The sequence below is a fragment of the Doryrhamphus excisus genome, linkage group LG18 (assembly GCF_037039965.1).
Source record: "Doryrhamphus excisus strain RoL-2023G ecotype Guam linkage group LG18, RoL_Dexc_Guam_v1.1, whole genome shotgun sequence".
NCBI classification, from domain to species: Eukaryota; Metazoa; Chordata; class Actinopteri; order Syngnathiformes; family Syngnathidae; genus Doryrhamphus; species Doryrhamphus excisus.
Window position 1 is genome coordinate 14,586,589 of NC_136374.1, and position 21,805 is coordinate 14,608,393.

Genomic DNA, 21,805 nt, shown 5'->3' on the forward strand with positions numbered 1-21,805 from the left:
GTGCTAACCACTCGTCCACCGTGCAGCCTCAAAATGTTTTGTTTTACTTAATTTTATAGCTACTTTTTTTTTATTATGTTTACCGTGCATTCCGGTCTAAATTCCCACTAAATTGAATCAATGGCATATTGTCGCACGCACAAATCCGTGAGGAACAGGCATCTCTTTATTTAACAAGAGCCAATCCTGAGCCATAAAAAAAAACACATGACAAGCTTGTCAACTCGTTGGAAATTCCAGGAGCTCATGACTCAATTTAACAGCTCACATGACCAGGTTGGCCGTGACGTGTATGCCTTAATTATACTAAAAGATTGAATTCATCTAATTCATTTAATGAATGAAATAAAGCCACAATCCTACAAAAACAAAGAAATGGCACAAGCAGCACGAAAGCTATGAATAAAAGCAAAAAAAAAAAAGTGATCTTTTGACCATGAGTGTGTGTGTGAGAAACCTTTTGACTGCTGCATCAAAACAATCAAGAAAAAATGTAATTCATACCACAATTATAATTTACTAGCTTTACTGGCACTGTGCTACTAATGAAGTGGTACCGACACAACACACACACACACACACACATACACACACATACACACACATACAAGTGAATGGAATGAGTCAATACTGTAACTCTTCTGCAATCACAGGCTGACTTCATCCTTCAACCAGTCCTCTGTATTTGTGTGTGTGTGTGTGTGTGTGTGTCAGTGTATGCGAGTGCATGTGCGTAAGTGTGTGTGTTGGTCAGCATTGCGTGTTGATTGCACATCATTACGACAGAAAGGAGTCTGATGGTGATGGAGGGAGTGAGTGTGTGTTTTGTTTTGTTTGTTTCAGTCAGAGTTAGTGTGTGTGTGTATGTGTGTGTGTGTGTGTGTGTGAGTGTGTGAAGGTTATTGCCTGCAGTTGCATTTGATGGGCACACAGGGAGAGCAATCAAAGCATGGACAAACACACGTTCGATTTAAAATGAGAATTTTTCTTGTTTCCGTGGTTGAGATTTTATATTTGACGTCACCGAATTGTTTTTTTTTTTTTGTGTGTTAATGATCATTATGAAAATTCAATTTTTACAATATTTTGTACACCGCACTCATCCGTGGTCTGAGTCGATCCTAAATATCATAAAAATTAATCTCGCTAAGGACTGAACTTTCTCATAGTTAAGATGTTTGAGTTATTCAAATGTTATTCAAATCTCCAAAATTGTACACACATTTTCTGATTGACACATATTGCAAAACTTAAAATAATACTTATCTTCTATTACATCGCCCTATGTAAAAAAGTGATAGTCCCCCTGCTTTAAAATATAATTTAACTGTTGTTGACCACACCTGAGTTCCATTTCTCTAGCCACACCCAGGGCTAATTACTACCTCACCTGTTTTCAATCAAGAAATCACCAAAAAGACCAAAAAAGCCTCAAATGCTAGATATAAAGCCAAAATTTAAAGAAATTCAGGAACAAATTATAAAGAAAGTAAGTCAGCTCTACGGTATCAGTCTGGAAAAGCCATTACTAAAGCTCTGGGACTCCAGCAAACCACAGTGAGAGCCATTATTTACAAATCGTGAAAACATGGAACAATTGTGAACCTTGCAGAAAGTGTCTGGCCAACCAAAATGAGCTCAAGAGCGCAGTGACGAATTATCCAAGAGGTCACAAAAGACCCCACAACAACAGCCAAAGAAGTGCAGGCCTCACATGACTCTATATTGGTATTATTATTAGTATTACTATTTTAGTATTATGTGCTTCTTTGTCTTTTGCCTTGATAAGTATCATCTTCTGAGGTTCCTCGTTTCCTGTTTGTGGTGTTGATGATGTTTAGGTGAGTCTGTTTGTCATTCGTGTACGCCAATCAATGTTTGCATACAATGTTTCTGTCTCATCTTGCAAAATTAAATGTACAACAATTGATTTCATGGTGTATTCAGTTGTATTTCATCATAGCGGTACAAAATATTACCATTATCATAACAATAAAAAAAATGTATGGCAAAGGCTACACATGCGTATTGTACATGCGTATTAGGTTTGTGGTATCAGTGATTAGTATGAACTTTGTTTTTATTTTATAAATGTGTCAACTTTTTTCTTAAATATTTCTATATTGACTTTATTTCCATAATGTTTTCATTTAACACAGCACAGAGCAGGCGGGCCAGCTGAGACATAACTCTAAACTAATTTTCCAAATTACATACAATATTACAGTATTTTGTTTGACACTCATAATATTCATTCATTTTCACTCGGTCTGTCTCTAATATTATATATGACGAATTAACTTTTTATTTAATATTTATGTATTTAATATTTATTTTTATTTATTTATTATTTAATATTTTATTATAATTATCTAATTATAATTATTTAATATTTCAATATTATTTCAATAATATATATAATAATTAATTTATATTTAGAAAATAATCAATATTAAAAATTAATATTTAAAAATAATAATAATTTCAATAATATTTCAATACAACTCTATGCTTGTCTATAATATGAGTTTTCCTCATTAGAATACAAATTTTCTGTTGATATTTTGATTTTATCCTATTGAAATTTCACCTGAAATTTCCACTTGTTTTTTTAGATTATTTATTTATTTGTTTGGTAATTTATTTATTTATTATTTATTTTTTATATTATTATTTAGAATAATATTATTTTTTAGAAATTACCGTAAATGGACTTTGGTCCCACTCTATGGCGCCATTTTGTTTGTAATCACGCTTGCAAATGGCGAAATGACGGTTGTATCAAATCAAAACGACAACCCACTTGCTGTGTCCTTTTGGGTTTGGTCTCTTGAGACGACCCGTGATGGACATTTCAGGTGAAACTGCTTTTTGGGGTAATTTTTGTTTGAACAGACCTGCAAAATTTGTGTGTTTTAGTCGACAAAATGAATAAAAATGAGTTATGTGTCAATCAATTAATATGATTTAATTGCACTGTAATGGCAGCACTTGGGAGCACGTTGCATTATGTCCGCCTATCGGGTCAAACAGCTCATCAGGGGGGGGGCGGGGTTTGGGCCCAGATAAATAAACAGCATTGACACGCATCGCTCAGTCCTGAAATAACAAATAGCATTTGCAATAATGTGCAATCATGTTGAGCGTGATGCTCAATCAGTGGAGTCTTGCAATGTTGCCACTTCGGGCTTTATTGAAAAGACACAAGCATGGCATCAGCCCACGTCTTCACGCGTCTCCCCAGGTGGGTTGCATCAGCGGCATGGTTACATCCGCTGCCACAAAAGACTCATTAAGGAAGGAGAGCGTCTCCGTGGTTGTTCTCACCATTCTGACATCAGTGGCGGTCAGCTGACCTCCGACACACACACACACATAAATACACACACATACACACACACTTGTCAAAAAAAAAGCCTTGTCTTTCCACTTCGGTTTCATGTTGTTGCACAAGTAACACCCTGGCTTCCAAGGATGCCAACATTGACTGGAAGCACTAGAGAAAGTATACTTGAAACTTACAGCAAGGGTGGGCAAACTACGGCCCGGGGTCCACATGCGGCCCACCAAGCGTTTGAGTCCGGCCCCGCCAGTTGCTTTCTAAGTATTTCAACTTTTAACATACAAACTGGCAACATGACTTGTAAGTCAGATGTCTTATTTAGTAAAAAAAAATAATAAAAAAAACGTAAAATTAAATGATGTAGTTTGATGTTTAAAGTGGAAATGAGAAAATACAGCTGATAGTATAACACTTTTACAGATAATATTAGACAAATAGTGCCCTGTGATTGGCTGGCGACCAGTCCAGGGTGTACCCCGCCTCTCGCCCGAAGACAGCTGGCATAGGCTCCAGCACCCCTGCGACCCTCGTGAGGAAAAAGCGGTAGAAAATGAATGAATTAGACAAATAATTAAAAAAAATTATAAGCATAAACTAGTGTGTGTGTGTGTGTTAAATACACTACTGCTATACCGTTAGCTGCTAGTGGTACAAACCGGAAGTCCTTTTAAGTACTTGCAAATGTGACTAATCACAGCGAAGTAGGCGTGTCTGGAGGCGGGCCGTGGGTGGAATACATTAAAACAGACAGTTTTCACCCGAACAAAATCCAAAGAAATACAGCTGAATAGGTGCAGATTCTGGAAGATCTATAAACCTACACTACCGCTCACTACTGTTTAGTTTTAGTTTAGATTTTTTAGATGGGTTTTCTAATCATCTATTAGCCTTATAAAATGATGGACTTGGATTAGCAGCCATACCAGGAGATTGATGCAGAGGACTGACAGTTGTTGATAGTAGGCCTCTATGCAAAAATGTACATCCTTCTTTGAAAATTAATTTTAATTTTTTTTGAAATGCATAAAAATGTTTGTGAAATGCATGAAAATGTGTTTTTCTTTGGAAAACAAAGAAATTTGCAAGTGATCCCAAACTTTTGAGCGGTAGTATAAATTTACAGATCTTCCAGAATCTGCACCTATTCAGCTGTATTTCTTTGGATTTTGTTCCGGCAAAAACTGTCTTGTTTTAATGTATTCCACCCACGGCCCGCCTTCAGGCACTCCTACTTTGCTGTGATTAGTCACATTCGCGAGTACTTAAAAAGACTTCCGGTTTGTACCACTAGCTACGAACGGTATAGGAGTTTATAATAAATAGCCAAAGAGATCCTTCCTTGAAAATTAATTTTAAATGTTTGTGAAATGGATAAAATTTTTTGTGAAATGCATGAAAATGTGTTTTTCTTTGGAAAACAAAGAAATTTGCAAGTGATCCCAAACTTTTGAGCGGTAGTGTAAATTTATAGATCTTCCAGAATCTGCACCTATTCAGCTGTATTTCTTTGGCGAAAACTGTCTGTTTTAATGTATTCCACCCACGGCCCGCCTACTTCGCCGTGATTAGTCACATTCGCGAGTACTTACAAAAGACTTCCGGTTTGTACCACTAGCTGCAAACAATATAGGAGTTGATAATAAATAACCAATCCGATCCGGAAGTGGAGATTGTACAGTCCGAAGTTTCTCAAGAAAAGAGGTTTCTTTAAAATGTTAACGGTAGCTTTAACATTTTAGCGTTTAATGTGTTTTGCGGGACTACTAGTGTCTAAAAAAAAACAATTAGAGCCACTAATTGTGGTGGGAAAAGGCTATTAGCAACTTCACTTCCTGTATGCTATATAGACAAGCACTTTTACTCCATGACTTACATGAAATAAACACAGTTAGGACAATGATAAACTGTTATTTACTGCTTGTAATAACATTTCTTGTGATGGTTGTACTGGGAGATGTTTAACATGGAACACACCTCATTATTGTATATGTTTTTGTTTATTTTTATAATTAAGATTGAAATGAATCTTCCGGAAAGCATATCAATGAGAGACTTTCGACTGTCAGCTGATCTCATCGACGTTTAACACAGAGGAGGCACACTCGCTTACATGAACAATTTGCTCGGGGATGTTTTATCTTCTCCGCAGCCTGAGGCGTCGCTCAGCGACTCGCAAAGATCCTCGTGGGGGTGCGTCGGTGCAGGATGCCCTGGAGCTGCTGCCTAGACTAGAGCCGACTGCAGGAAGTAGATTAAAATCACAGGAAGTGGCATCAGGTGGAGATCAAAGCTGCGCAGGTGGTGCAGGAATCCCGGCTCTCTGTGTGTGTGTATGTGTGTGTGTGTGTGTGTGTGTGTGTGTCGCTCAGGCCATAGTTAAGTCAGACACTTGGCCTCTGATTTCATCACATTGCTTATGAAAAAGAGTCAAGTTTAACACACACACTTTACACACAGCATACACTCCTCTGTTTCTTCAATATTTCATCATGTGGCATAAAAACACGCTAACCATGTGGAGATAACCTGCTGTGTGTATGTGTGTGTGTGTGTGTGCGTGCATGTGTGAATTAAACCAGGCCAATCCAATGTTGTCTGCTGGAATTTGTCCAAACACGGACACTTCGATGTCATTTCCTGTGTACCGCCAGGTGTTTGAATGACTTCTCCCAAGACAAATGATAGAGATATGACCAAATCCTTGCAAGGTTGGCTTCATCGGTGTCCACAAATGATGACAATGTTACTGATGATGATGTCATCATGGCAACGCTTCAGTAGCTCGCCGCTCTTCAACCTTGGATATTGATAGAGTAAAGTATTGGGACACATGACACAAACAGGAAGCCATTTATTCATTCATTCATTTTCTACCGCTATTTCCTCACAAGGGTCGCGGGGGTGCTGGAGCCTATCCCAGCTGTCTTTGGGCGAGAGGCGAACTGGACTGGTCACCAGCCAATCACAGGGCACATATAGACAAACAACCATTCACACTCACATTCCTACCTATGGACAATTTGGAGTCGGCAATTAACCTAGCATGTTTTTGGAATGTGGGAGGAAACCGGAGTACCCGGAGAAAACCCACACATGCACGGGGGAGAACATGCAAACTCCACACAGAGATGGCCGAGGGTGGAATTTAACCCTGAATGTGAGTGTGAATGGTTGTTTGCCTATATGTGCCCTGTGATTGGCTGGCCACCAGTCCAGGGTACCCCCGTCTCTCGCCCGAAGACAGCTGGGATAGGCTCCAGCACCCCCCACGACCCTCGTGAGGAAAAGCGGTAGAAAATGAATGAATGAATAATATATAAAGGTGGCTATAGGGTTGCTATTTCAAGTCTAGAGAGCTCTAATATTGTTAAAAAAGTCGCCAATTAACCTAGCATGTTTTTGGAATGTGGGAGGAAACCGGAGTACCCGGAAAAAACCCACACATGCACGGGGAGAACATGCAAACTCCACACAGAGATGTCAAGCGGAGAATCGAACACAGGTCTTCCCAATCTACTGACCACTTGTACACCGTGCGGCCCTGTGTGTCAGTCAAACTCATGAAAAAAGTGTGACTTCCCATCGCTAATCCTCACTAGGGTAAAAAAGTGTGACTTGTTAATTATATTATATATTAGGTATTAGCAATGACCAGTGCTTATGAGAGAGAAGTGAGCGTTATTTTTTAAATATTTTTGTTTTATATTTTTTATATATAGTTTTATATATTATATATATTTATATTTTATGAAATGAATATTTTTATTTATTTTTATTTAATATTTGGTTTAAAAATATGAACACTAAGGCAAAAATCATTTAAATACAGAATAGGGCTTCTCTGAAATGGAAAGTGTTGTATTCATAAGTTTGTTTTCTTATGTGAAATTTATTAACATTCGATTTAAAATGTTGCTAGAATACTAAATTAACGAATAAAACTGATAATTTGATACATATTGTATAAAGCCAACCTGTACGTTCTTGTTGTCTGACGACCGATCAGCTCAGGATTGCAACATCTAAGCCCCGCCTTTCGTGGTGACGTCACATCGGAGGAAACCAAACAAAGGCGAAGTGACGCCTCAGTCAGTCCGTCCGGAAAGTTCTGGACGGGTTCAAATCTCGAACAAAGTCACAACTAAAGTCAGTAGGGTTGTGTTTTTGTTTGCTCGGGACGATTCCGGATGTGGAAAAAAAGCAGTTCGGCTTCGTTGCATCAGCTTTGTTTTTCCGCCTCTGTCGCTTGTTTACGCAACCCGAGAAGGAGACGTCACCGCTGGTCAGTGGAGTGCAAGTGTGGCCGCTAGCATAACTGGTGACATGGCCGCTGTGGCTTGTTAGGTGTCACGGTCTCTTCTCTTCTGGATCTGCAAGGTAAGACATTATTTGTGTGTCTTCTTTATTGTTTCCTTTTGTTTTTGAAAGAAAAGTAGTTCAAATATTTGTATTTTAAAGGCTTTTGCTAGTTGGGTCAAAAGTGGTGACTGGTGAGTTCACGGGCACTAAGTTGTTTTGTTTGTTTTTAAAAGTTTAAAAGTGTTGTGAAAGAGTGGTACAGTGAACGATAGAACCTTGCGTGAAAGTGTTGAAAAAACACAGTATCATTAAGTGAAACTAAATTAAAAAGTAAAAGTTGTAGAATTATTATTGAAAAGAAAACGAGAGTTTAATCCAAACCAATACAACTGAAGTGAACTTGGTTGCATTCGTGGCTGCAAGAATTTTAGATTTTTAATATAAAAACTCACACAAGCACTCCTTGTTTACTTATTATAAACAATCCGTTGTAGAGTTGAAACAATTAATAAACCAGAAAAATAATATTAAAACCTTTAAAAGATTCTCAACTGATAATCTATTAGTGACATTGACTATTATTATTATTATTATTGATGATGGTGTTGGTTGTGAAATGTCAGAGCAACACATTTGTGTGTTTCATGGGATGGTGTAACCATGGCGACGTGGTCGTGTGTCAATGACTCAGGTTGTTTCACCATAATGCTTTCGGCCAACAAGAAGAATAAAAAAAAAAATCATGAATTTAACTTTAGTGCACACTTGTTGGCGTGTGTGGTCGGCCGCCTGTGCGGTCGGTGGCTTCTGTCATTTAAAACGGTTAAAACTATAAAGCATTGTGCTCTGATGCAACAATCTGAAAGCGGCTGTCAGCTTACAGGAAGTTGCATCATGGAGCCTATAGACATGTTAACATGTCAGGAGCACATTTGGGCATGACATTCACGCGCGCCTCCGCCTTTTTACTGTAAGTATTAGTATTTATAGAGGGAAGGGGGGGGCACCAGGGGGCGCTGTTGAGCTGAATGATCGATTGTTGTGCGGAAACTGAGATGCTTCTTCAGGTGTAATCGTAATTGTCTCCTTTTTAAACACATGAACGCTAAGCTAGTTGTTAACCAAAACAACAGCACCTACTGAGGCATGTTAACTGTCACTCAGATTAATTAATTAATGCTTAATGCTTAGGGGTGCTGGAGCCTATCCCAGCTGTCTTCGGGTGAGAGGCGGGGTACACACCCTGTACTGGTGGCCAGCCAATCACAGGGCACATATAGACAAACAACCATTCACACTCACATTCATACCTATGGACAATTTGGAGTTGCTAATTAACCTAGCATGTTTTTGGAATGTGGGAGGAAACCGGAATACCCGGAAAAAAACCCAAGCATGCACGGGGAGAACATGCAAACTCCACACAGAGATGGCCGAGGGTGGGATTGAACCCTGGTCTCCTAACTGTGAGGTCTACGCGCTAACCACTCGACCGCTGTGCCGCCCCACTCAGATTAATTAATTAATTAACTGCTTCCATTTACAGTGCTTAGAGGTGATCAAACACTGTCATTTGTCTCCTCCAATAACAGATGAGTGAGGGTGTGGTTCGGCAGCGCCTGAAGAGATTACTGGATGAGCCGCAGGATGCCTTACCTAAATTTAAAAGAATATGTGTGGCCCCGCCCCCTCCCGAGACGAGCCCGTCACTCCACCTGAAAGCCAGAAGCCCTTCCCCCAAGCCCAGCCAGAGCCAATCCAAGGTCCGTGTTGGGTCTTACTTCCTGTTTGAGCGCTATGAGGGGGAGGAGACGTACAGAGCCGTGCATGCAGACACGCAGCAGGAGTTCACCTGCCAGGTAATTTTCCACTGCTTTAGTGTTGCCATAATTCCATAATTTAAAACATAATTTAAAACACTTCCATTGTTGCCAGATCCTGCCTCTGCACGGCTACCAGGAGAAGCTCGCCGCCTACGCCCGGCTGGGTCGCCACGACAACATCTGCAGCCTGCTGGACACGGTGATCGGGCCGGACAGCGTGCACGTGTTCCTGCCACCTCACCACGGTGACATGCACGCTCATTTGCGCAGCAGTAAGCGCTTGGGTGAGGAGGAGGCGGAGCTTCTGTTTGCACAGATGCTCAATGCTGTGGCGCACTGCCATCGCCGCGGCGTGGTCTTGCGGGACGTGAAGCTTCGTCGCTTTGTCTTTACCGACAGATTCAGGTGAGTGTGTTTTTACGTTTGTGTGTAAAGAGCAAAAAAATAAAATGGAGGGCGGCACGGCGGATGAGTGGTTAGCGCGCAGACCTCATAGCTAGGACACCAGGGTTCAATTCCACCCTCGGCCATCTCTGTGTGGAGTTTGCATGTTCTCCCCGTGCATGCGTGGGTTTTAATTAGCGACTCCAAATTGTCCATAGGTATGAATGTGAGTGTGAATGGTTGTTTGTCTATATGTGCCCTGTGATTGGGCCCAGTCCAGGGTGTACCCCGCCTCTCGCCCGAAGACAGCTGGGATAGGCTCCAGCGACACTCGTGAAGAAAAGCGGTAGAAAATGAATGAATGAATAATTCATTATAGGCTGCACGGCTGTCGAGTGGTTAGCGTGCTGACCTCACAGCTAGGAGACCTGGGTTCAATCCCACCCTCGGCCATCTCTGTGTGGAGTTTGCATGTTTTCTCCAGGGTACTCCGGTTTCCTCCCACATTCCAAAAACATGCTAGGTTAATTAGCGACTCCAAATTGTCCATAGGTATGAATGTGAGTGTGAATGGTTGTTTGTCTATATGTGCCCTGTGATTGGCTGGCCACCAGTCCAGGGTGTACCCCGCCTCTCGCTCAAAAGACAGCTGGGATAGAACCCCGTGACCCTTGTGAGGAAAAGCGGTAGAAAATGAATGAATGAATAAAATGGAAACAAAGAGCACTAAAAGTGACCCCTTCTCCCCCCCCTTAGGACCCGTGTCGCCCTCCTCGGCCTCAACGACTGTGTCGTCCTTCAGCATGATGACGACTCCCTCACGGACAGACACGGCTGCCCCGCCTATGTTGGCCCGGAGCTGCTGGACAGCAACAAGGCGTCTTATTCAGGCCGGGCGGCAGACATTTGGAGCCTGGGCGTGTCCCTGTACACGATGCTGATCGGACGATACCCGTTCCAGGACACGCGCCCCGCCGCCCTGTTCGCCAAGATCCGCCGTGGAGCCTTCAGTCTACCCGGTTGGCTTTCGCCACAAGCTAAATGTCTGATCGGCTGCATGCTCAGGAAGTCACCTGCAGAGCGTTTGGAAGCCTCGGAGCTGTTGGCGCACCCTTGGTTGAGCAGCCAGTGCACTTGGTTCCGCGTGGATCAGCGTGGTTCCAGCAGAGCGTTGCAGAGGAAACAAGAAGATGACGACCAGGTAGTGCCGACGTTCACCAAAGAACACTAAAAAAAAAACAACAACATACACCTCCTGGATTACTTGAGCCTCAAGTGCCTTCAATAATAAAGACAGTGGAACCTCCCAGATCGTTTTGTGTTCCGTTTGGCTTTCAAAATCAATTCTGTAGTAATTTAAATGTTGTACATTTAACCATCTTAACTACCACCCACTAATATTATGTCAAGCATATAGTACTCTACCTCTCGATCACAGGTGACAAGCATAACTCAAATGCGCCAATCACAGAAGATCGACATGCAAATCTTTTCCTCTATGAACGGACAGGAAGCAGAAACTTCATGTAAAAAATAAAAAAAACGCCAACGCTAAACCTGACTTCTGCAGGATGAAAATAACTCCCCAAAAAATGTGTTCTACCTCCCAATTTTACAAGCTTTAAGGCATTGGAGGATGTAACGTATTTAAAGGGACGGTAAACATGACAACCTCTGTGTGGAGATGATCTTTTTGACTATTGTTTTACGAAAAAAGATTGATGAATGACCCACCTGGAACCAGCCAATCGTGAGAGACCTACTTCTGATTTGAACTACATGAGGAATAAACATGTTTCACAAACCGCTCCAAAGATACTTTGCTTTTGTGTACTTTTATTATTACAGTAATGTTGCACAGTAGAAACAGACAAAGTGACCATTGATCACATGTGGAGTAGTCTGTATGGCTTCCATATGGCTGTATGCGCTCACTGCAACATCTGGGCATGCCCTGATAGTCATTGATCTGTATGACCAGTGTAGCTTATATGCTACACGTATGAGATTCTGCTGTTGTTCCATGTCTGGTTCTATGGTTGTCATCATATTTTTCCTCTTTGCCGTGAACACGCTGGTGTGGCGGCATCACAAAAAAGCCAAAGAAAAAAAGCAAAGCCTATTGTGGATTTAATGTTTCAGAAGTGTTTTGTTTGACTTTTTTCTAAATTGTACCACTTTTGGGCCATTGAAGTGTTCATAGTAACTAGGCAATTGTGGATTAAATGTATCTTGATGTTTTATTGACAGGAGTTGTCTTCTGCTTGTTTTGCTTGGCTTCAATACAGTAATAGCATCACAAGTGTCTTATCACTGCTGCTTGTCAGTCAATCACTCAGGAGCCAAAATCCGTATCCATGTCATCTGCGTCATCACCTTCTGGGCGGCAGATTTCCTCCAACGCCAACTCTGATGGACATAAAACGAGAAAACGTCAAAAAACACGCCCCTCAGATGCGACATTCATTTTTTAAAATGCTTCACCTTCACTCTCGCTCAGCTCTGGGATCTTCCTCAGGGTGTCCCGTAGAGCCGGGATCACCTGGTCGTACATGTGCAGCAGGGGCCGGCAGCTGGCCGAGAAGCCGCTGTGATGGTGGAGCAGCCAGTGCAGCAGCTGCATGCATTCCCTGAGCAGAGACCACGGCGGCGAACGGAAATCAAGGCGTGGTCTGTGGTCTGGAGGGAAGAGTTCACTTTACTTTCACTTTACTTCCTGATACCAGAAGGAACTGATGGGGCTTTATTAACGGGTTGACCTGGCGACGTGTCCGTCAGCTCCGGCAAGTCCTGGAGATCCATCCACTGACGATGTAAGACGATCACTACGGTCTGAACCAGCTGGCACACGCATGGTTTCATATGCAATAATGGCTCAGAAAATGTATGTGAACAAACATTTGCAGTACTACGAGTAGTACGTACTAGTAGTATTTACCTCAGTGGAGCACTGACAGCTGCTGCTGCACTGCCTGTTCATCCAGTCCTCTGCTGATTGTGTGAGTCGCGTCAAGAATCGAACCACCTGAACAAAAAACAGAAATGACACTCATACAAACGGTACAGTAATTATGAAGACAGCTTTGCAGTGCTGGTAGTAGTAGTAGTAGTATTCGTTCGTATATTCAATATGAGGGTTGACTTGGCACGCTGACAGCTAAAACATATATGTAACACGTCACCTGCAGGTCCAGCAGAATGAGGTCTGCATGCCGTGTCTGCTTGGCTGGTCTGTTTCGGACATATTGTAGCAGCTTCAGGATCACGCAGGGCTCTGCAGAGAAGCGCACATTGGATCAAGTGATCATTTGATCACAAAATTGTTTCATCCAATCGTCCACTTTTATGTAGGAAAATACGTCTCTCTGTTTTTTGTGCATTCCAAATTATATAATATTCATTCATTTTCTACTGCTTTTTCCTCACAAGGGTCGCGGGGGTGCTGGAGCCTATCCCAACTGTCTTCTACACCCTGGACTGGTGGCCAGCCAATCACAGGGCACATATAGACAAACAACCATTCACACTCAAATTCATACCTATGGACAATTTGGAGTCGCCAATTAACCTAGCATGTTTTTTGGAATGTTGGACGAAACCGGAGTACCCGGGAGAACATGCAACGTCCACATAGAGATGCCCGAGGGAGGAATCGAATTTGGGTGTCCTAGCTATGATGCCTGCGTGCTAACCACTCGGGCACCATGCACCCTCAAAGATATAAAACCAGATAAAAAGAGGCAGCTAATTATTGCACATAATGGTACACACCTACACCGCCTGCTAAAACCTCCAACAGCATCTTATGGTTTTATATACATGCTGTAACCATGTATGATACATGATAACATACATGATAACATGTAATACTTATGGTATTTTGGTGTCAATACGCTAGTAACATACCTCCATTGGTGGAACAATGTTTAAAATAATAATAATAATAATAAAAACAATAACAATGTTGTGAGTGTGAATGGTTGTTTGTCTATATGTGTGCTGTGATTGGCTGGCGACCAGTCCAGGGTGTACCCCGCTTCTTGCCCGAAGACAGCTGGGATAGGCTCCAGCATGTCCAACATGATAGAGTGAAAATAAGTTCTCCTCCTATTGCGTGTGGAAGTGGTACATTTTTGGCTGTTTTGTTTTGTCTTTGGGCTGCACGGCGGACCTTACAGCTAGGCAACCCGAGTTCAATCCCACCCTCAGCCATCTCTGTTTGGAGTTTGTATGAATGTGAGTGTGAATGGTTGTTTGTCTATATGTGCCCTGTGATTGGCTGGCCACCAGTCCAGGGTGTACCCCGCCTCTCGCCTGAAGACAGCTGGGATAGGCTCCAGCACCCCCGCGACTCTCGTGAGGATAAGCGGTAGAAAATGAATGAATGCATAATAACAATGTTGCTGTTGTTGGCACTTTTGGGAGTTTTTCAAGTGTTTCCTTTTATGTGCATTCTTAGCTAAGTAATTTTATCTGTTTTTATATCTTTAGAACGCACAGAAAAGCGAAATACATACTGTATGTTCCATTGTGAATTGTGAAAAGGTGCACTGCACTATTTAACAATAGCCAGCAGAGGACGCCACACTCCCAGGCCTGGGTGGAGTTCATTCAGCTTGAATGAAATATTCCCAAGAATATGCAAATAATCCCGGTAAAAACTGAATCCCACCGTGCTGAGAGCAGAGCTGGCGAGTCAGGGAGGCGTGGTCACACAGGGACACCAGGACTAAAACACACGCCATGAGGGCGGGTGGCTTGGCGTCAGCTGACACGGACGCACACATCACCTGCAAGACACATTGCAGCCTGAAAGACATAAGCAACAAGTCTTTATCCAAAAAAAATACTTCATCATTTGTCATTTTCAAACTGAAAAATGTGACCATAACATTATAATAATGTTATAACATTATAACATTGAGCATATAGAAGTTAGCAAATGTACACTAAGCACACACCACATTAGGTACGCCTAAGCTGAGCTGTAACAAAATGTCTGCCACAACTTCGTACCGGTCGGCGTGTGTGTTCGGAGTTCTCTCGGTCAGGACGCGCACGGTCTTGAGGGCGCTGATGACGAGCACCTCCCACTGTGGGTTGCTGCTGCCACTGATATTGCCACCGATTCCAGGACGGCAAAGGCGCAACACTGACTGCAGCAAAGCATTGTGGGAGTGTGGACCCTCACTTTCTGCAGATGAGCCAGCCTGGGACCAGAATAGGAATGTTTGATTGTAAATAAATAAACCATCACGATATATACCTGCTTACACGGGCAGATACCGTAACATGGGGGGGGGGGGCATGGGGACACATGATTGTCATAAATAGTCCAACTACTCTATTCAATTAACTACAGTTAACTTAAATGACTTCACATGCTAGGTTAATTGGCGACTCCAAATTGTCCATAGGTATGAATGTGAGTGTGAATGGTTGTTTGTCTATATGTGCCCTGTGATTGGCTGGCCACCAGTCCAGTGTGTACCCCGCCTCTCCGTTGAAGACAGCTGGGATAGGCTCCAGCACCGGAAAATCCAGAAAATGAATGAATTAATCTTCATACTACATGTTCTTCTTGTAATATTTGGACTTTGTTTCCATAACATTCCCAAAGTTACTGTAATTCTAGATTTAGTTGGTTTATCATTATATTACAACTTTATGGCAACTTCTTTAATTTTTCAACTTAGGTTAATTAGCGACTCCAAATTGTCCATAGGTATGAATGTGAGTGTGAATGGTTGTTTGTCTATATGTGCCCTGTGATTGGCTGGCCACCAGTCCAGGGTGTACCCCGCCTCTCCGTTGAAGACAGCTGGGATAGGCTCCAGCACCGCCCGCGACCCTCGTGAGGATAAGCAGTAGAACATGAATGAATGAATTAATTCAGGAAATAGCCGCCATTATTGGCTGCTTCCAATTAACGTTGAGTGTTTTATTTGTAAATAAACACTCTGGTTATAATTATTCAACATAGTCAAGGATGTTTTGTTTTGAAGTACCTTGTTTTCCGTGCTACTCTCACACTGTGTTGACAGAACCGCTTGGACGACCTGCAAAGCATCATTAAGCACATCAGACAATAGATCTTCACACATATCCCACATATAATATCCCACACACACACACACCTCGTCGCTGTGGGCCAGCAGCAGGTACAAGAGCCTAAGCGCCAGCAGCCCGGCGTCTTCCAGGCTGTAGCCTGCCTCATCCGGCCTCCTCGGTACCACACCAGGGGTACGGTTTTCCCGCAGAGCCTCTGAGGTACCAGAGGTAACTCCTGGAGCATCCAGAGCCTGACAGAGGCCAGATAAGTGAAGGTCCAGCAGGGGGAGGAGAAGCACGGCTCCGGGACACCTACGCACACACACACATAACTCATAGATTTAGACATAGACTTTCTTTATTGTCATTGCACAATAACACAGCAGTGAAATTGCCAACGAAATGTCGTTGCCTGGCTCCCGTGTAATAATAAATAATAAATAATAAATAATAAATAATAAATAATAAATAATAAATAATAAATAATAAATAATAAATAATAAATAATAAATAATAAATAATAAATAATAAATAATAAATAATAAATAATAAATAATAAATAATAAATAATAAATAATAAATAATAAATAATAAATAATGCGGAGAATAAATAGATTACATCAAATATGAACAATGTACAGCGTAAACAATAATTTGTACAAATAATTTAAATAATTTAGAATAAATAATCATTTAAAGTTTTGGTTATGCGTGTGGGCAGGTAGAGGGGCTTATTTGGCATTGAGCATCAAGAACAAGATAAACAAGATAGACGTAGCATTGGGTACTAGTGCTGGTGAAACAAAAGGGCATGTGATTATGTGTACTTAATTAGTCTGTTCAGCTTTTATTTTGTTAAAAATCGCAAGTTTATTTTGACACCAGAGGCTGTTTTCGCCTACGAGAATGCGATCTTTTGCAACACGTAAATACACGACGTACGTCAGACGTGTGTCGGCTGGTGTGAATTGCCAGACTAATTAAAATAGAAGCGATTTAAAAGCGTACTGATACACCCGCGTGATGCCATGTGTCAGGAGTCAATTCCGGGTAAGGCACACGTGTTCAATAATCATGGCGTCTAATCCGCATCTTGATATGCCAGGGGATGAACTATGAATGCTAAAAAAGAAATAGGCCTTTTGTGTACATAGAAAAAGTTTGACATATTTGAGTTCCGCTCATGAAAAACGGGAACAAAACCACAAGTTTTTCCATTGTTACATTTTTGTGAGTGTGTTTTGTGTGAGTGTACATCATTGGTCCACAAGAGGATGCTGTATTTCACCTGCGCTGCGTGCTGCTGACTGAGGCTCCAGCTCGACTTTGACTCAGCATGTTAAGTCCTGTTATGGCCAGACTCTGGACCGGACTGAGGGCAGCTCGGGGAGCTCCGCTTCTACTCCCATTGATGCTGGCTGCACTGGTGTTGTGGTGCAAAGAGCTGGATGGGCGTCCCCTGGACATCAGTATGTGCAAGGATAACACTTTTAGTTTAGTTTCACTAAATAATTCTATCTACATATACATATCCAAACCTGTGTGCATTTTACCTCAAGTCCCATGGGGCTTCAGCGACGTCTCGCCCGGCCAAGGAGCAGACATCAGTCGGGCTCATAGACAGCAGGTGAGACAGGCAGAGGCTGCTGGGAGATAAAGGATTCTGCAGCAACAAGCCCAAAAGGACGCCACCTGGGAGACAACAAAGGAAGCATTATTCCCACATATTCAATACACGTCATCTAACACCGTACTCAAACGACTCTAATCACCTTAGTTTGGCATTTCAAAACAGCACTGCTTTAAAACTGCAATAAAAACACATGCTTTGGAATGAGACATGTTGACAAGCCACTGTTAGCATGCATGTTTATTGTCACAATACAAGCAGTTGATGTTTGCTAAAAACAATTGACACTTACTATGGTACCCATTATGTCATTGGATGGTCATATCGCCTCGTACTTCGGTACATTTAAAAAAAAAACACACACAAAAAACAAAAAAAACACCTTAAACTGTATTATGGAAAGCAGGAAGTGAACAAATGTAACAGTTACTGATTGTAAAAGTACCAGATGGAGGTGTAGGATTTAATAAGCTTTGCTTCTTCCTACTCCTTTTGGACATGTGGAACTGTGAACTGATTATGGGATGCATTCAATTGTAATCTGATGCATGTTCAAATGAAATAAAACCATTACCATTACCAATACCATTGTTACCATTGTTTGTCAATAGCAAGCAGCGCTGTGTGCTGTCCAGTACAATCATATTACAACGGCGTACATCCAAAACTCACTGACCTCTATGCTGCTGGTATGCGGCTCTGACAGCCTGGAATGGGTCGGGGCGGGCTACTTCCCGTTTGTCAACCGATCTACCACAGGATGCCGGTCTGTCTGCTGGAACAGAGTTCCAATTAAAAAAAAAAAACATATTGACGTCCTTACCATTACCTTGTAACTCATGGAACTCACTGTCAGTGCGTGTCTTGCCCGATGTCTTCACGGGGGTCGGTACCTGTGCCGCGAACATCTCCTTGGTGATGAAACCGTTTCCTGTTGGAGAGGAGGTGCTGCTTCCACTCCTGTGATGCTGGCCATTGAGCACTTTGGGGCTAAGTAGAGCGAGACAACACTTTTATTAGTATAAAAGTGGACAGTGGAGCCTCAAAATCCCATTAGATGGACAGATGGTTTGAGAAAGATGGGTCATTCTCCTGAACAATAAAAATAACCATTATGATAAGAGTGAGCACTCTTCCTTCCTGTTTGGAGGAGGAACACGAGGAAAACAGATACGCATACACATGCAAATATATTGAAGCCGTAAAAATGATCATGATCAATAATGATGTATGCAGTTCACTCGCTTCCAGCAAGATTCCATCTATACGTTTTGCTGTGTTTTTGTCAAAAGAACTAAATTTGAAACACCTATATGCTAGGACTATGTTAAAAAGCCATGGCATTTCAGTATGTGGAATCAAACTATGGAATGGATTGAGTAAGGAACTCAAACAATGCACAACGATGAGCCAATTCAAGAAACAATACAAGCAGTTGATGTTTGCTAAATACAAGGATGAAGAGTCTTGAACCAGTCATGATGTGCTATATATATCACTATATTGACACTTACTATGGTACCCATTATGTCATTGGATGCTCATATCACCTCGTACTTCGGTACGTGACAATTTTTTTTTAAATTTTAAATTAAACTATATATTAGGAAAGCAGGAAGTGAACAAATGTTTTAAAAAAACACAAAAAACACCTTAAACTGTATTATGGAAAGCAGGAAGTGAACAAATGTAACAGTTACTGATTGTAAAAGTACCAGATGGAGGGGTAGGATTTAATAAGCTTTGCTTCTTCCTACTCCTTTTGGACATGTGGAACTGTGAACTGATTATGGGATGCATTCAATTGTAATCTGAATTGTAATCAAATGAAATAAAACCATTACCATTACTTCTCACAACTCACCTGTTTCGCTGCAGTGGAGAAGCCATTTTGTTTCTGTCTGCGCTCAGCAGTTTGTTCTTCATCTCCATGATCTCAGATTCTTTGAACTGCAGCTCCGAACGCAGAGACTGAACCTGTACGCAAACACGATCAGGCTCATTGACACGTGACGTTCTGAGGGTCACGTGTGTTTGCGGTCTTGCCTTCTTGTTGAGTTCCTTCTCCCTGTCGCTCTGCTCTCTCTGCTTCTGCGTCTCCAGCAGAACAAGGTTCTGTCTCTGGGACTCCTTTTCCTGCTGGGCTCCTCTGAGGGAGTCTCTCAGGACCCGGATCTCCCCGTTTTTCAACACTATCTCCTCCTCCACCTCCTTCAGCTGGCAAACAGACAAGACAAACACACAGTTGTTGTCTGTTGTCTACATCACTACGTTTTTCCACATTGATTCATTTTCATATTCAGAATCAAACAAAGCGCAAACTGAGCTGATCTCCTGCAGTAATTCAATTTGCTTTCCACTTTCAGGAAATTATAAATCTGTAATTTTAGTGTCAGCTGCTTCCGAGTCAGCATTGCTCACCTTTTTCTTGAGTTCTACATGCTGAGCCTCCAGGCGGCTATAAGAGTCCTCTCCCTCTGGCCCAAACTGCTGTTGCCTGTTTCCTGAACACAGAAACAACACAATTTATGTTAATATTTTGGGGGGTTAAAAAGAACACACCAGAATAAAATAAAGATGTATACATATGTCTCATAGAAATCTGTATTGCTTAAACAGGACAGTATATTTTTTGCTACGTGGACATTCTCTCGTCCCTTTACTGTGTGTTTCTCTGTGCTGTTCCCTGCCCAAGTGCCCCACTCCCACACACACACACAGATACGGCTTTTTTTTTTTATAGCATGGTAAGCTATTACTTCGTAAAACAATATAACATTACATTTTTGTGTCACTATGTCATTCTAGTTATTTCCAAGCATGTTTTACAAAGCATATTAGTGTTTTAATGTTGTGTAAGCATCAAATTCCATGCCAATTAACAATGCACAGTGTTAATAATTAAATGTCCAATGAAAAACTAAATTCAAGGTGACTATTAGCTTAAGAATCAACAATATAGAGACAAAAAGTGCAAATAGCAAAATATGCAATATAGTAAAGTTGCAGGAATCCATCCCCTCTCATACCTCAGTGAAAGAGAACCCTAACTAATAACATTGCTAATACTTGCAGATGACCTGCTATTTATTTTTTCACAGTGCCAAAATTATATTAGATGTATTGGAGTGTTGGGAAACAACTATGTAATAAGCCTTTCGATGACGTGTTACTGACTGTATGGAAGGGAAAGCAGATTCACTCACCTGGAGGGTCCCCCAAATGTCCTCCTTTGCCGCCGGCCTTGTTCTCTCTGGTCAGCAGTGCGCTCGGCCAGGTGGATGAGCGGAATCCTGACCCATGGGGCTGCTCCCCCGCTTTGGACCCGAAACATGATGCAGCTGTTGAGTTGATGGCCTGCGAGGCGATGGTGTCAATCTCATCCAGGTCATCCTGAGTGAAGTCGTCATCATCGAAGGCGTCCTGGTTGAGACCTCTGAGGCGCTTGCTTGGAGGGCAGGTCATTCTGTATGTGGGTTAGAGAGACAGAGCAAGGCAGATGTTAACCTCCTTCACAGTCTTATAGGAGATTAATGGCGGTTATTTGTACAAATTCAGTTTTCCGTAACTTATTGGAGAGCTGGGAGGACAGTTTGTGGATTATCTGAGAAAGACAAGCGTCTAGTTGTATATTTTAATTTAACAAGCGTCAGCATGGATTATTAAGGGTCACTTCAATTGTTCGAAATGAGATGCAACCCATGTATTCTAGCTAACTTCATTTTTATCTTGTTGAACATTTAAAGAAAATGTAATTGTAACAATGCCAGGTTAATGTATGTTCTACCTTAAATCCGGTGGGTTGTTTCCCCAATTAACTGCAGGTTAGCACACCAAAAAGTTACCATCTGCTATTCGATGGTAGGTTAGCCTGCTAAGCTAACGGTACTTATTGCATCAATATTCAGGTTTGGATGGCGTGCAAACAGGTTATTAAAGGGAGTGTATCCGCATCACTTAACTACTAAGCATCCGTGTAGTAAGATAATACATTGCTGAAGTAATAATTTTTGAAAAGAAGGTAAAGCCAGCAGGGATAAAAGTTGTGTTTTCAAGCCGCTTCGGTGACGCTGATTCTCTGACCAATCAAAACACAGTGCTGACGTTTCGCCCAATCAGAGGAGAGTTTGACTACGGATCGCTGGTTAAGACATTTCTAAAATGCGCTAGAAAATTGTGTGAAACAAGCAGGGCATATATTTATTTCTTTTTTGTATTTATAACATGTGACGCATGTTTCAGTTGGTGGACAACATTTTTAGAATCCAGCAATGA

General features: G+C 41.7%; 2 protein-coding genes across 3 annotated transcripts; one reads left to right on the plus strand and one right to left on the minus strand.

Annotated features, from left to right (window-relative positions):
- Nucleotides 1-7,372: 7,372 nt before the first annotated feature.
- Nucleotides 7,373-11,191, plus strand: trib3 (tribbles pseudokinase 3). Its single transcript, XM_058054547.2, has 4 exons — nt 7,373-7,720; nt 9,235-9,501; nt 9,578-9,870; nt 10,606-11,191. Exons 2-4 carry the CDS (start codon nt 9,235-9,237, stop codon nt 11,078-11,080), a joined length of 1,035 nt encoding a protein of 344 aa, XP_057910530.2. The 5' UTR covers nt 7,373-7,720; the 3' UTR covers nt 11,081-11,191.
- A 483-nt stretch (nt 11,192-11,674) lies between these two features.
- Nucleotides 11,675-21,627, minus strand: atrip (ATR interacting protein). 2 transcript variants are annotated; one of them, XM_058054545.2, is made up of 18 exons: nt 21,318-21,627; nt 20,737-20,996; nt 19,952-20,034; nt 19,577-19,747; nt 19,395-19,507; nt 18,381-18,520; nt 18,207-18,305; nt 17,454-17,592; nt 17,189-17,359; nt 15,987-16,212; nt 15,858-15,908; nt 14,866-15,059; nt 14,522-14,658; nt 13,032-13,123; nt 12,788-12,874; nt 12,609-12,690; nt 12,334-12,528; nt 11,675-12,258 (listed from the first exon to the last, which is right to left on the minus strand). In XM_058054545.2, the coding sequence occupies exons 2-18, from the start codon at nt 20,993-20,995 to the stop codon at nt 12,185-12,187; spliced, it is 2,313 nt and encodes a 770-aa protein (XP_057910528.2). In that variant the 5' UTR covers nt 20,996; nt 21,318-21,627; the 3' UTR covers nt 11,675-12,184. The 2 variants fall into 2 exon arrangements, with proteins under 2 accessions (XP_057910528.2, XP_057910529.2); XM_058054546.2 differs by having other exon boundaries at nt 18,207-18,302; nt 21,318-21,626.
- Nucleotides 21,628-21,805: the final 178 nt, after the last annotated feature.

Coding starts and splice junctions, on each gene's coding strand:
- trib3 (XM_058054547.2), top strand. CDS start 9,235: ATGAGTGAGGGTGTGGTTCGGCAGCGCCTGAAGAGATTACTGGATGAG. Junction 9,502..9,577: donor AGCAGGAGTTCACCTGCCAG/GTAATTTTCCAC, acceptor CATTGTTGCCAG/ATCCTGCCTCTGCACGGCTA. Junction 9,871..10,605: donor GTCTTTACCGACAGATTCAG/GTGAGTGTGTTT, acceptor CCCCCCCCTTAG/GACCCGTGTCGCCCTCCTCG.
- atrip (XM_058054545.2), bottom strand. CDS start 20,995: ATGACCTGCCCTCCAAGCAAGCGCCTCAGAGGTCTCAACCAGGACGCC. Junction 15,909..15,986: donor TGCTGGCCCACAGCGACGAG/GTGTGTGTGTGT, acceptor GATGCTTTGCAG/GTCGTCCAAGCGGTTCTGTC. Junction 14,659..14,865: donor CCGAACACACACGCCGACCG/GTACGAAGTTGT, acceptor TATGTCTTTCAG/GCTGCAATGTGTCTTGCAGG.